Source organism: Panthera leo, chromosome C1 (genome assembly GCF_018350215.1).
Source record: "Panthera leo isolate Ple1 chromosome C1, P.leo_Ple1_pat1.1, whole genome shotgun sequence".
In the NCBI taxonomy this organism is placed as follows: Eukaryota; Metazoa; Chordata; class Mammalia; order Carnivora; family Felidae; genus Panthera; species Panthera leo.
Window position 1 is genome coordinate 15,075,049 of NC_056686.1, and position 13,752 is coordinate 15,088,800.

The 13,752-nt window shown below is 39.9% G+C and overlaps 1 protein-coding gene across 1 annotated transcript in view; it reads right to left on the minus strand.

Annotated features, from left to right (window-relative positions):
• Positions 1 to 6,246: 6,246 nt before the first annotated feature.
• HP1BP3 (heterochromatin protein 1 binding protein 3) overlaps positions 6,247 to 13,752 on the minus strand; it is a 40,625-nt gene continuing 33,119 nt past the window's right edge. Inside the window, 5 exon segments of the mRNA XM_042949308.1 lie at positions 6,247 to 7,400; positions 7,403 to 7,512; positions 7,970 to 8,083; positions 9,545 to 9,656; positions 11,188 to 11,347. Of these exon segments, the coding sequence (XP_042805242.1) occupies positions 7,219 to 7,400; positions 7,403 to 7,512; positions 7,970 to 8,083; positions 9,545 to 9,656; positions 11,188 to 11,347 (678 nt within the window). The 3' untranslated portion in view covers positions 6,247 to 7,218.

A 13,752-nucleotide genomic window follows, 5' to 3' on the forward strand; every position in this document is an offset into this window, starting at 1 on the left:
ACGAACTGCGAGATCTTGACCTGAGCTGAAGTTGGATGCTCAACCAACTGAGCCACCCAGGTGCCCCTCCCCCTCCCTTTTTAAGCGTTCTTTCTGTCCCAAAATAAAGAAACTTTACATAAAAAAAGAAGAAGAGGAAATTTAGACAGACACAGAGCAAGGACAAGGTGAAGACATCAGACAGCCATCCATAAGCCAAGGAGAGAGAGGACTGGAACAGATCTTCCCTCGGCTCTCAGAAAGAACTAGCCCTGTTGACGCCTCGATCTTGGACTTCTTTCTAGACGACAGAACTGGGAGACAAACTGCTGTCTAAGCAACCTGGTCTGGTCCGTGCTACTTTGTTAGAGCAGCCCAAGCGCACTTCGTACGGTGATTAAATTCAGAAAGTGGACCACGACCCTCCATGGCCAGACTCCTCTTCCCACGTCTTCTGGTTTGGCGAAGCGTGGAGGTTATAGGATCAGGGACATGTCACCTGCTTTTCTAGGTGGGAACCAGAAGGTTAAGCGACTTGTCTGACGTTGCATCGTCATCTCCAGCCTGTGGGCGCCTGTCAGAGGGTCCCTGTTAGGGCAGCGCTTCTGCTTTTGGAGGATGAATGGGCGCTGCCCCCCCCACCCGCCAAGCATCACCCCGAGCAGCCCACATAGTGCTGCTGCTGCTTTATTTCTAGGAATCTAGTCCTCTCTTACTGTTCTAGGCTTTGCACTCCCTTCTGTTTCAATATTACCATTAACGTAATGATCCCCACCAGCATCAATACAGTGGAATAAAATGGGTGCCCTCAAAACAGGCATTTTCTCTTGTTGCTACCTGTTACCCCATTTGAGAAGCAGGGGGACGAGGAATGGTTCCTAGTACTTTTCCAACTGAAAGGTATAGGTCGGAAGAGGTCCCCTCTCCATAAACACTTGTTAGAGACTTTGTTGCTGGAGACAAAATAGAGGATACTTAATAGAAAATTGGGGGCACCTGGCTGGCTCAGTAGCAGGCGTGTGCCACGCTTGATCGCGGGGTCATGAGTTCAAGCCCCATGCTGGGTGTAGAGATTACTTAAGTAAACTTAAAAAAAAAAAAAAAAAAAAAGCAGCACATGCAGCAGGCACTGCTTTCTTTGTAGCCTGTCTTCACCCACAGCCAGCTATGGCCCGAGGGCTGGCCCAGGTGGCAGCTAATGGCTGCATAGGCCTCTGGTGACCTCAGCTGAGAGCAGACTCGTATCTCTTGACCACCTGGCTGCTCTTCTCTCCTCCCCGGCATTTGAAACTCAAACTTCTGTCTGTCTCCTCTTTCCTTTTCTTGCTCATCTTTAACATGGAAGCTCCTAGCTGTTTAAAACCTAGTTTCAAAATCTCCTAACAAAAAAATCTGGTAACCATTGCCCGCTTATCTTAAGGCAAGATCCTCTTGTAGGTTGTGGGCACGGGTTTTGCTACCTGAGCCATCAGTTGTCTAAAACCGCTAAGGAGGGTGTGGAGGAAAGGTGATTGGTCATCCGTCTACCAAGCCTGGATTTACGTCCAACTCCATCACTTACTACATGTTTAAACTGGAGAAAATTAGCTAAATTTATTTGCTTCTGCAAATCGGGGTTCATTTCACACATCTTTGAGAACATATTTGTGAGAATCTGAGAGAGTGTGATTTACAGCACCTAGCAATAGGAAACTACAGTGAAGGGTCATTTAAACAACCAAACTGAACTCTTGTGAAATTAGATAATTCTTGCTCGTTTGTTTAAAAAAAAAAAAAGGTCTTTCCTAAAATTCTAAAATGCCTTAGTAACTTCAGTGTAGTGAACATGGTTCAGTACTTTGACAATGATCTCACATTACCTTTGGGTGGTTATTCTAAAAATAAACAAGAACTGTGGATTTGAACACCTTGATTTTACGGATGAGCAAACCAAAGCTCAGGGAGATGAAGAGTCTTGGCCAAGGTCCCACAGCTAGCAAGTAATGCAGCCTCCAAGGACCACAGGTACAGATGTTAGGACACTGGCCTGAGTGATGCACTCTAACCAGCAGGCTGTCTTAGGTTGGAATTGATGAAAATTTCCAGCAATTTCCATATCATCCCCGCAAACTTAAGTTGCAAACAAGCAGCATAAGGGATTTAGGTCTGATGTAAGAAGAATCTCATCAGAGCAAAAGTCCTTCCACAGTAAAATGGATGAGCAACTCTCTGGGTTTTAGGAAAGAGCATCTGTTGGTACTGGGGGCAAAGCAGACAAGGATAGCATGGGAGACCAGATGACTAAGGTTCCTCTCAGAATCGTGAGCGCAGTGAGTGAGGATTACTAATATCCCAGCTCATAATTACTGAGCAGATATCCTGTCCAGAAGGTTCAGTTGTGAGGCCATGTCCCCCTCTGACATGGCTCTAGGCAGACTTCATGTAGTACAAGTTTACAGGTTATCAAGAGCAGGAGGGCTGTTCACTCAGCAGTGTCCAAGTTCTGACGGAAGCTGTCGCTCCTGGAGGAAAAGCTCTCACAAGTACCAGTATCCTGTGAACTGAAAGAACTTGCCTGTAGTAAGGAAACCGTGAGGAAACAGAAAGCACCCCAAGGTTAGGATCTGAGAATGACCGAGAACTTGTACAGTAAGCAAAACAACTCGGGACAGCCTAGATGACATTCCCATCTGTTGGGATTACAGCAGATCCAAGATCGAATTCTAATAGTTCTTGCCAAACTTGTTAAAACAAAAGCCACCGTGACTCCCAGATGCACACTTAATATATTGTTTCATCTCATTTCCAAATCCTCTCCACTCTTAAGTCCTGGGTTTAGTTCTGGTTGTGACCTGGGGCAAGTTTCTGAACCACACTGTGTCTTCGTTTTCCCTCTGTAAAGTGGGCCTAATAAGCAATGGGCCTAATAAGCAATGATCATCTCATAGGGTTGCTAGGATTCAATGATACAACGTATGTACAGAGCCTTGGAGAAGGAACTCAATTAGTGTTGGCTATTATCGTCACTATTATTTATATTAACAAGTCAAATCTGCAACTGCACTTTATTGAACACTCAAGGCACCATAGAGAAAGAGAAAGGCACCAAAGAGAAAGGTCTTTGTTAAAGATTTCATAGCGAATAGTGTTTATTTATTTATTTTTTAACGTTTATTTATTATTGAGAGACAGAGAGAGACAGGGCATGAGCAGGGGAGGGGCCGAGAGATGGAGAGACACAGAATTCGAAGCAGGCTCCAGGCTCTGAGCCGTCAGCACAGAGCCTGACGCGGGACTCGAATTCACAAACTGCGAGATCATGACCTGAGCCGAAGTCGGACGCTCAACCGACTGAACCACCCAGGCGCCCCGCAAATAGTGTTAATTACACATTTATATACAATGTGAAGAGAAAGAGAATTTCGATTTTTGAGGAAAATGACTTGGGAAGGTACCTTCGGAAGCCTCCTTTCACATACTGGTTGTTGACAAAAAATTAGGAACGGTTCAGACTAAGCTAATACATTTAAATAATCAAAGGTAGAAAATTTCTGCAACAGAAAAACCAGTGAAGAATCTATGGAAAATGATAGAACTTAATAGAGAAAAAAAAAGTTAAGAGATTAGTTTCTTAAAAAAGGCAAACTCCATGCAGCTGAGGGATACCGTTTAGCGATCCCTCCTGGCTTCTGAGCACACTTCCGTCAAGCAGTTCCTAAGCCAAGAGCTTCAACATGTCCGGGTTCTGTAGCTGTAGCTCAGCTCTGCAGAACTGAGTGACCATCTGTTCTCCCGTGAAAATGCAAAACAAACTGCATGCTGGGAAGTAACGTCAATCAGCACCTCTGGGGGAAGAGCTTAGTAATGATCTTTTTCCAATTAAGAAGAGAATTTCCCATCATGAACAAAATTAGAATTTTTGCTTAACTCAAAGAGAAATAAAGTAATTAATACAGTTATGCAGGTTCCAAAGATGAGAAATCTCAACTATAATCCTAAACTTTTAAAGTTTTTTAGTTGGCTAAATACAGCAGTTCATGAATATGGCTGGCTTAACCTCTTTCTCCTAATCTATCACATGATGGCAAGAGTATCACAGCCGGAGCAAGACTAGATTCTTTAAAGTAGGTACAAAAAATAGGTTAGCAAACCTAAACTGGGGCTGACAAACTTTTGTAAGAAGAATGATGGAAAAAATGTTAAAGGTGTCGGCATATTACCTAGCTCTTGTTTTCATGTAATTTTCTGGTTAATTATACCCAATAGACATGATTAAAACATACATCTGTTTTCTAAGATTTATATTGGACCAGACTTCCTTTTCATGAAGACCATGTGGATGGTTATAATCTGTATTGAATGCTTTTACCATAATACTAAGAAAAGGTCTTCACATTTTTTTTTTTTTTTGCAATGGTAGCTCTTCTTTCACAGGTAGGTTAAGAAGCTGACAATCTCTCTCCCAGTACTTTCTGAGATTCATTTATCAAAGGTAGTTTGTAGGTGGTTTAAGAGTATGTGAAACACCGTAACTGAGCTCAGTGAGTCACTAGCAGACGGTACTGAAGCCACTGACCCATGCTGGAAATTGCTGGGATTACATCTGGAGTCTGCAGTTTTTCCTTCTGTAACATGGAAGTAAAATTTATGTATCCCACTCCTTTAAATGCCTGGTCGGGAGAAAAAACCAAACATTCCTTTATCTCAACATAAGTAAGGTGCCTGTACATCTCTGAAGACAGGGTTTTCACTGAAGAGTAGAGTGGCCCTCTTGCCGTCTCCCTTTACAAGATGCTGAAGCAAGGACAGTTTTGTCCTTATCTGAACTTCATCGTAACTTGACAAAGTTATGACATTCTGTTAGCTACAGAATGTCAGAGTGGGAAAGGACCTTCAATGATCTAATAAACTTCTTACCCTGTGCTGGAGCACCTACTGGACAACGTAACCACTAGGTGGCTGTTCAGAGTATCTTTTTACAAGTGGGATCATAAAATGAAGAAACCAACCAAAATCCTCCAACTTTGATCCCAGAAGAGTATTCTTAGCACAGGTACCCAACACTCACACTACTAAGAAATTGAGAATTATTACCTGCCAAATAGCAAAAGAGAAATTAGAATTACTTTCTAAGATCAGGTCTGTACGGTTTATCAACCCTTTTGCAGTGCTGTATTTTTTTTTCTAGTCTAAAGACTATCTATCTGAACATCAAACATAAAAAACTGGAATCTATGATCTTGAAAACAAGGACCTCAATAAAATGCAAAATGACTTTAAACTTCTTATTCATTAAGTAATTGGGTTCAATAGATCTAGAAACATCATTTACCATCCATATGAAGAATTCAAAAGCAAATTAACTGAAGTTTGTATTTAAAAAGGAAAATGGAAGGGGCACCTGGCCGGCTCAGTCGGTTAAGTGTCTGACTTCGGCTCAAGTCATGATCTTAAGGTTCGTGGGTTCAACTCCCACATTGGGCTCTGTGCTGACAGCTTGGAGCCTGGAGCCTGCTTCAGATTCTGTGTCTCCCTCTCTCTCTGCCCCTCCCTGGCTCCAACTCTCTCTCTCTCTCTCAAAAATAAACATTAAAAAACACGAAAAAATGAAAGAAAGAAAGAAAGAAAGAAATACAAAGGAAAACGGATGGCAGCTATTCCAAGGAGGAAAGACTCCAGTGAATGCAACACTTAGCTACTTTTAAGGGTCTACTAGATAGAATCTTTTAAATATAAGCTACAGTTCAGCAGCTTTAAAATTTCATGTTTATTCATATTTTTCAAAATATATGTACATAAAAAAAGGAAGATTTACAACAGGAAAGATTGCCTTACATGCAACACAAATTCCAATGAGCTCATGATGGGATCACACATGATTATGGATCTACTTCAAGCCAATCTTCTCAAGTCCATTTCCCAGCCACACTCTAGGCTGCAGATGAGATCCCAGGAGACAATGCAAGTGGAATGAAGGAAACAAACGTCTTTTGCCTCTGGCAGTACTCAAGGGGCCAGAAGATGTACACCAAAAAGTTTAAGACAATTAAAATGTCAAGTGCCACAGGGAGGATAAATGATAACCGGAAATCAGTATTTCTCAAGTAGAAAGCTAGTACTATTTAACACAACTTCACAATACTAAACCAAATACAAATGAGAAAGGGTTAGGTAGTTGGGCTTCATTTACTTTTTTTTTTTCTTTTTTGTAAGTATCTCAAAAAAAGAAGCCACTTGCTTGATATCAAAAGTGCTGTGGAAAGAAAGGAGGGGAAAAAAACCCACAGATGAATCTGGAATTTAGTTTATTTTAGCAAATTGTATGTTTTTCCACTTAACATTTCTATATTAGCAATGATGTAACTCTCCAACATTTCCTTATAAAAAAGGCAAACAGGAAACAACTCATGCTCCAAATATTAAAAAATATATTTAAACATCTGATCAAGATTTTATATGGTTTGGTTTTTGGTAACACAGGTGACACCAGAAATCATAAACTCAACATATTCCTGTATTTCCCTTCAGTCAGAAACCAAATGGTGGAGGGAATTTGTGCTTGTGGTTGAGGGAGCGCAATGCTCTGGGCCAGTGAAAAACACCTGGAAATCGGCCAACGTGAAAAGTGGCCCAAAGGAGTCCTAGGTCTGCAGAATCTAATGAAGTCATAATGTTTTTTGGCTTATTCCCAAAGCTAAGATGTCTCTGTGTTTATATAGTTGGAGAGAAAGGGTTAGTGGAGTGGTTTTATAAATAAGATTAATTATTATAGCTATAACTGAAGTCTCCAGGCAGAAGGCTTTTCCATTCAGTCAGTGCTATATATACTGCCTCTTTTTTTTACTTCCAGCACCTGACCAGTATCCTATTCTTGATGTTTTCTACAAATATAAAAATCTTTGCAAGTGTTTAGATAAAGCTGGAAGAAACAAAGAAAAAAAAAAAAAAGCCAAAGCTGACAATAGAAAAAGAAAGAGGGTTGGGGTAGAGGGAGAAAAAATGACAAGTGTAGATTATACAGTTCAGGAAAATCCGGAGTTATCGCAGAAATTAAAATGACTGAGGGAAGGGGTAGGCACCAAGAACAGCACCTAAAGCGAACAAATGCCTAAATTGGTTTATTTATATTCCCTCCCCACAATGTTCATAGGGAAGGGAAAAAATGTAATTTTAAAAGCATCAAAACTAAAACAAATGCACACTGACCTTAGAAAATAAGATTCTGAATTTTATCATGATACCCTTTTTTTCCTATAAAATTTACTTTTTTGCTTTGAAAGACTTCTTCATGTTGGCTTTGCCCTTGCTGGGCAATTTCACTTCCTTTCTCACACTGGCTGCAGGCTTTTTTGAAGAGCCACCACTAGGTTTCTTGATGACTGAGGATGAGGGTCTGGCTTTCTTGGCAGGAGTTTTGGCCTTAGGAGGGGCTTTCTTAGACAGGGCCTAGCTTTCCCCCGCTGGGCAGCTGGGACTTTGGGCGCAGGCTTGGACCCTCTCTGCTTCACCGATGCGGCCTTCACCGAAGACTTGGCTGGGGTTTTCTTCTGCAACCTGTGAGAACAAAGAGCAAAGGCGATCACTTAGTACTCAAGAGACTCACTCTGCCAGGACGACCGGATACTTTGCCAAAAAAGACACAGGGTAGACAGAAGTCACCGATGTAAAGGATAGGAACGTGGTGATTGGACTATAGCCCTTACTAAAACTGTGTGAAAATTCAACCACTTCATGGGAGTCTGTACATAATTTGTGATGTTCTTCCTAGGAAAATATGGGATTGTTTTTCTTTGAATAACCAACCAACTACGGATATACACACAGATTTGACCAAACAGTAAATTACACATATTCACAGTGCTTCCTAAGTTCAAAGCCCCTGAATTTCCAGGAAGACAAATTCAAATGTTACACCAAGAGCCTTCTGAGAAGGATCCTGAGTTGTTACAATGCTATTAATTACTATTACTGCCACTATTAGCTCAAAGGTAGGACATCCACACATCCACACCTTCTTTTAGGTGGTGGCTCTTCGTCATCAGAGTCTTCTTCTGAAGAGTCCTCCTCATCTTCATCCTCGTCTCTTGAATCATCTAGCTCTTTCTTTGGAAATAGAACTCCTGGGCTATGAGAAGAAAAAAAGAAAAGAAAAATAAGGTAAAATCACATAAAAGAGAAGTCCCACATAGGAAAGGGAAAAATGTGAACCTAGATGCTCTTTGACATTCCACATCTTCCTGCCCTCCCCAAATGCCATGTTGCAAGTGTCGGGTTACAGTTTAACCTGTTTTCAACACACACGCAGTTATAACAAATCTATTGAGAGTCCAGAACCATACCTCATTCCCTTCCTCCTACCATTAGAAAAAATGGACTCTTTAATTTATTTTAATTTTTTTATGTTTTTTTTTTAAAAAATTATTAATATTTATTCATTTTTGAGAGACAGAGAGAGAGTGCGAGCAGGGAGGGGCAGGGTACAGAGAGGGAGGCACAGAATCCGAAGCAGGCTCCAGGCTCCAAGCTGTCAGCACAGAGCCTGAGGTGGGACTCGAACTTACAAACTGTGAGATCATGACCTGAGCCGAAGTCACTTAACCGACTGAGCCACCCAGGCGCCCCTAAAATGGATTCTTAATCATTTACTTAGTAAGCAATTTAAGCTCCTGATATGTGTCCAGCACTGTATTAGCCACTGAATATACAGCAGTGACTGGTCTGTCTACAAGACAGCAAACAGTTTGCACAGCAGTATACATTTTTTTGGCCTCATGATACTGGCAAAAGACCTCAAAATATCATAAAGGCTGAATCTCTTCAAAGTTTTAGAGAAAGCAAGGATTTTCTAGTTTTCTTTGCCCTTATTGATACAAATATTGATTCCATTGTGTAATAAGTCCTTGAATTATAACATTTTATGTACATGACTTTAAGAATTAGATTTAATATTTGAAAAATTCAAATAATATGCAATCGGCCAAGTAACAGAGGCTTGTACACAAGGTACAATATAAGAAATACACTATACTCTTGCTAAAATAGGGCTTTAGTGGTACATGTCATGGCACTTTACTAGAAATCAGAGTATAAGAAGGCCATTGCACAGGTGCACAGAACAATGCTTGGCCCCAAGGAGGTGCTCAATACATTTTTTGGTTTGGTGCATAAATAAAGTATAGATCAAAAAGATTTTCAAGGAAATGGCCCTATCTCTATAGTATGGAGAAGGCAGACTAGGGTTATTGGAAGCAGCCAATGCTCTCCCCTCCTTGAGTGATGATGAAAACATACATAATCCTCTAATAATCTTGTCATTATCATTTATTTAATAAAGAAAGAATGAACACAAAAATAACTGGCCGATGATCTCAAAGAATTCCATGCTTGATTTTAAGGAATGGGTGGCTAATAAGATCTAGCAGGGTAGCCAACATTCTCCAGTTCTAACATGAAAAGTGTTTGCTCTAAAACAATACTGCCTTAAGTAGTCTTTATTTTCAAGTAAAACAGTAATAAATTAATCAGTTAAGCCCAAGATTTTAAATTTACAATCACCAACACTTCACATTATGGCCTGGCTGCTTACCTGGGGTAATAGGGAAAACAGAGCTGGAAGGTGCCACTGAATCCTTTGCCAGAGATCTGTTCCATCCATCCATTCTTTTCGCATTTCTGAAGAGTCTTCTTCAACAAATGCACTGAATAAAAAATCCAGAAATGAAGAAAGTTATCTATTCAATTTTTTTTTTTTTTAATTCTTAACATTTATTTAAGGCAGAGACAGACAGAGCATGAGTGGGGGAGGGCCAGAGAGAGAGGGAGACACAGAATCCGAAGCAGGTTCCAGGCTCTGAGCCGTCAGCGCAGAGCCCCGAAGCGGGGCTCGAACCCACAAACCGTGAGATCATGACCTAAGCCGAAGTCAGATGCCTAACCGAGCCACCCAGGTGCCCCTAGTTATTCTATTTTATAAGTCCCTCAACCACAAACATTTATATACAAATTTACTGTCCTGTCAAACAGTAGGTGACATGTGCTAACTGAAATTTTTGTGGTCAGAATTGTTAACTAATTCACTTAACAATTAAGTGCCCATAAATTTGAAAAGAGTTAAATTGTCATGGCAAGAGACTGACCATTAAGTCCATTAAGACCATTAAGACAAGTTCCTCGTTTCAGAGAAAGCAGAACAGGAGCCCAGAGTGGTGAGTGACGTGCCCTACAGTGACGCAAAAATGATTAGTAGCCAACCTAAAACTAATCTCTCATTTCCATTCATTCAAACATCTATTGTATACCTGTATGTACTCAGAAATAATTTAGGAGAGTATCTATAAAGATGACAAAACCGGGGGCACCTGGTGGCTCAGTTGAGTGTTCATTTTCTGATTTTGGCTCAGGTCATGATCTCATGGCCTGTGAGTTCGAGCCCCGTGTCGGGCTCTGCAGACTGTGGGGCTCTGTGCTGTTTGCAGAGCCTGCTTGGGATACTCTCTCTCCACCCCCTGGCCCCTCCCCTGCACACAGGTGTGCACACATGCTCTCTCAAAAATAAATAAACATTAAAAAAAGGAAAGCATTCCTTCATAACATTATAAAATTCATACTGCATAGGTTAAAAGTCAGTATTAAGACTTCAAAATTACTTTCAATCAAAAGAATACAGCCTGGTGTGCATTTTGTTACTTATTTTCCATATTTCTTACCCTACACCACTATACCTATTCTAGTAGTTCACTGAGAAAATATACAGCCTCATTAACCTGGATATGACAGTGCTAAGGCAAGGCTTTTAATCTCAAATCACCACCTGACAGGGTAAAGACGCTTCACTGAAAAAAGTATTCTTTGTTACAGGGCTTAAGGCAACAAGAAACAACGTAAGTAGCATTTTAAAACACCTGCTTGGCTTCAAGGGAAAATTACATGGTTTGGTAGACATTCAGAAAGGCAAAAAGATACTATACTTGAGAGGTATTCTGAACCAAGAGATTTATCTAAAATCTTTGTAGTAAAGTAAAATCAAATCCTGATCTTCAGCAGACATTGTAAATTAAGGATAAGCCTTGCTTATTTGTTTTTCCTTTTGTAAATAATAAATTTGTAAAGTTGTTCCCTCTTGGTGTTCAGTCAGCGGTTAATGCTTTGCAATGGCATGATCTCCAGAACTGTTTACAAGACAATCCCCCCGATCCCAGTTAAATGCACACAACTCTGAGCCTTACTTACTTTGATAGTTAGAATTGGTCCCTGGGTGGTTCTCCAGGACATACTTCTTCAGAGCAGTGGTAGAGCAGGTCTTCGGCTCATTCATGGCAGCAATAGCAGACAAGATTGCATATTCCATCAGGCTTCCACCAAGCAGGGGTTTCTCCCCTGATTTCTTCAGCTGTTTTCCAAGGAGGAAGAGAAAAGCATCAAGACAACACTCTCCCAAAGCAGGTCAAGACAAGACTCCTCTGCACCAGGTGGGTCGGAGTTCCTGCATTAGCACAGATATGTTTTACAATAAATTGTCAGGTTAGGGACTTTCTCTTCCCGCTCATCAGGTATTTAATCTAACTGAGGAGTCCCAACCCTCCTATGGATATTTTCTCTTTCCATTAACCCCTCCATCCAACCTAACAGAGCAACAGCTACCCTTAACTCAAACAGAGTGACAGCTGTATCCCAATAAGCAGGTTAACTTGTTATGTCCCAAATAAATAAGACAGTTTTGAGAATACTTCCTTGTCTCAATCTGAAAAGTGGAGTAGTTAGAAAAATAATAAATAACCTTTTTAATCCTGTAAAGAAAATAGCGAAGGAAAAGTTTGATAATTGTTTAGGGTATCATACAACAGAAAATTACATAGCATATTCCAAGGACAAAAGGATGGGGAACAAAGATCAGCACCATTAAGCACAAAGAGTAAAAGGACAAACTCAGGTATGATCTACAACAGAGATTCTCAAAGAGTGGTCCACAAACCCACTGGGGATCCTGAGACTCTTTCAGGGGACCTGCAAGATCAAAACTATTTTCCTAATAATGCTAAGACGTGATGTGCCTTCTTCACTGTGGTGGCATCTGCACTGATGGTGGAAAAGCAATGGTGGGTAAAACTGCTGATACGTTACCATAAATCAAGGCGGAGACACAAAAATGTACCAGTAGTTGCTGTATTCTTTACTGCTATGTGCTTGTTTAAAAAAAAAAAAAAAGCCAATTTCACTTAAGAATGTCCTCAATGAAGTAGCAAAAGTTATCTTATTAAATCTCAATCCCAGTACATGTCTTTTTGTTATTTTATGGGATGAAATGGGAAGAACACATTAAGCATGTCAACTACATGTGGAGATAGGATGGTGGTCTCAAGGAAAAGCACCCCAGGGTCTGAGTTGTGAGCTGAACTAGCTTCATTTTTCATGGGATACTCCTTACTTGAAGGAACGACTAATAGATACACTATGGTTAATTATTATTTAGACTTGGCCATCTGGTAGACATTTTCTTGAAAATGTATTAAGTGAGCCTCTCCCTTCAAGGAAAACAACTAACAGTATTTGTTGCCAAGCATAAAATGCAACTTTTTAAGAAAAAATTTAAATCATGGAACATTTGTATATACTACGGTGAGCTTAGTAATTTCTGAGTACTTAAATATTGTTCTGATAAGATCGGTGGGTACTATTACTTTTGTTACTGTTTGATGAAATGTGGTAACACTTTAATTATCTGCATGATTCAGTGAACCACTATCTTCCAAATGACCATATGACCATGTTATAAAATTATGCAGTTAAAACATCTGCTCCAAGTTCAAGACAGACCCAAAGATTTAAGGCAAGAGTACAAGAGGTTCATAGATATGGTTTTAGGTTCCACATGGCAACTAACCTTTAAGGAATTACCACAAAATCAATTAATGTAATACACCGTATTAACAGAATAAAGGACAAAGATCACATGCTCATCTCGAGACACAGAAAAATCATTTTACAAACCCAAAAGCTGCTCATAATAAAATCTCCTAACAAACTAGTAATAGGGGAGAAATCTTCTCAACCTGATAACAGGCATTTATAAATAACCCACAGCTAACTTAATGATCGAAGACTTGATGTTTCCCCTTTAATAAGGGGAATGAGACAAGGATGTCTGCTCTCAGCATTGTACTGGAGGTTCTATTCAGTATAATTAAGCAAGAAAAAAGCAAAGCAAAGCAAAACAAAACAGCCAGATGAGAAAGGTAAACAAAATGGTCTTTATCTGCAAATGACATGACTCTCTATGTAGAAAATCCTAGGGAATCCACAAAAATCCTAAGGAATCTACAAAAAAACTACTAGAACTAGTGAATGAGTTCAGCAATGTTGCCGGATATAAGATCAACAGACAAATCAACTGTATTTCTAAATGTCAGCAATGAACAATCTTGAAAATACTTCTGTTCAACATAACGTGGAAAAGAATAAAATACTTAGGAATAAACTTAAATGTAAGACCTATATACTGAAAACTACAAAATGCTACTGAGAGAAGTTAAAGATCTAAATAAAGAGATAGTCAGTGTTCACGAACTAGCAAACTCAGTATTATAAAGACAGTGATTCTTCCCATATTGATGTATAGGTTCAGTGCAACCTCTACCAAAATCCTAGCTGGGTTTTGTGTGTGTGTGTGTGTGTGTGTGTGTGTGTGTGTGTGTGTGTGTGTGAAAAATAACAAATGGATCCTAAAATTCATATGGAAATGCACAAGACTAAGAATAATTAAAATATTCTTTAAAAATTACATTTTTTGACATTTTC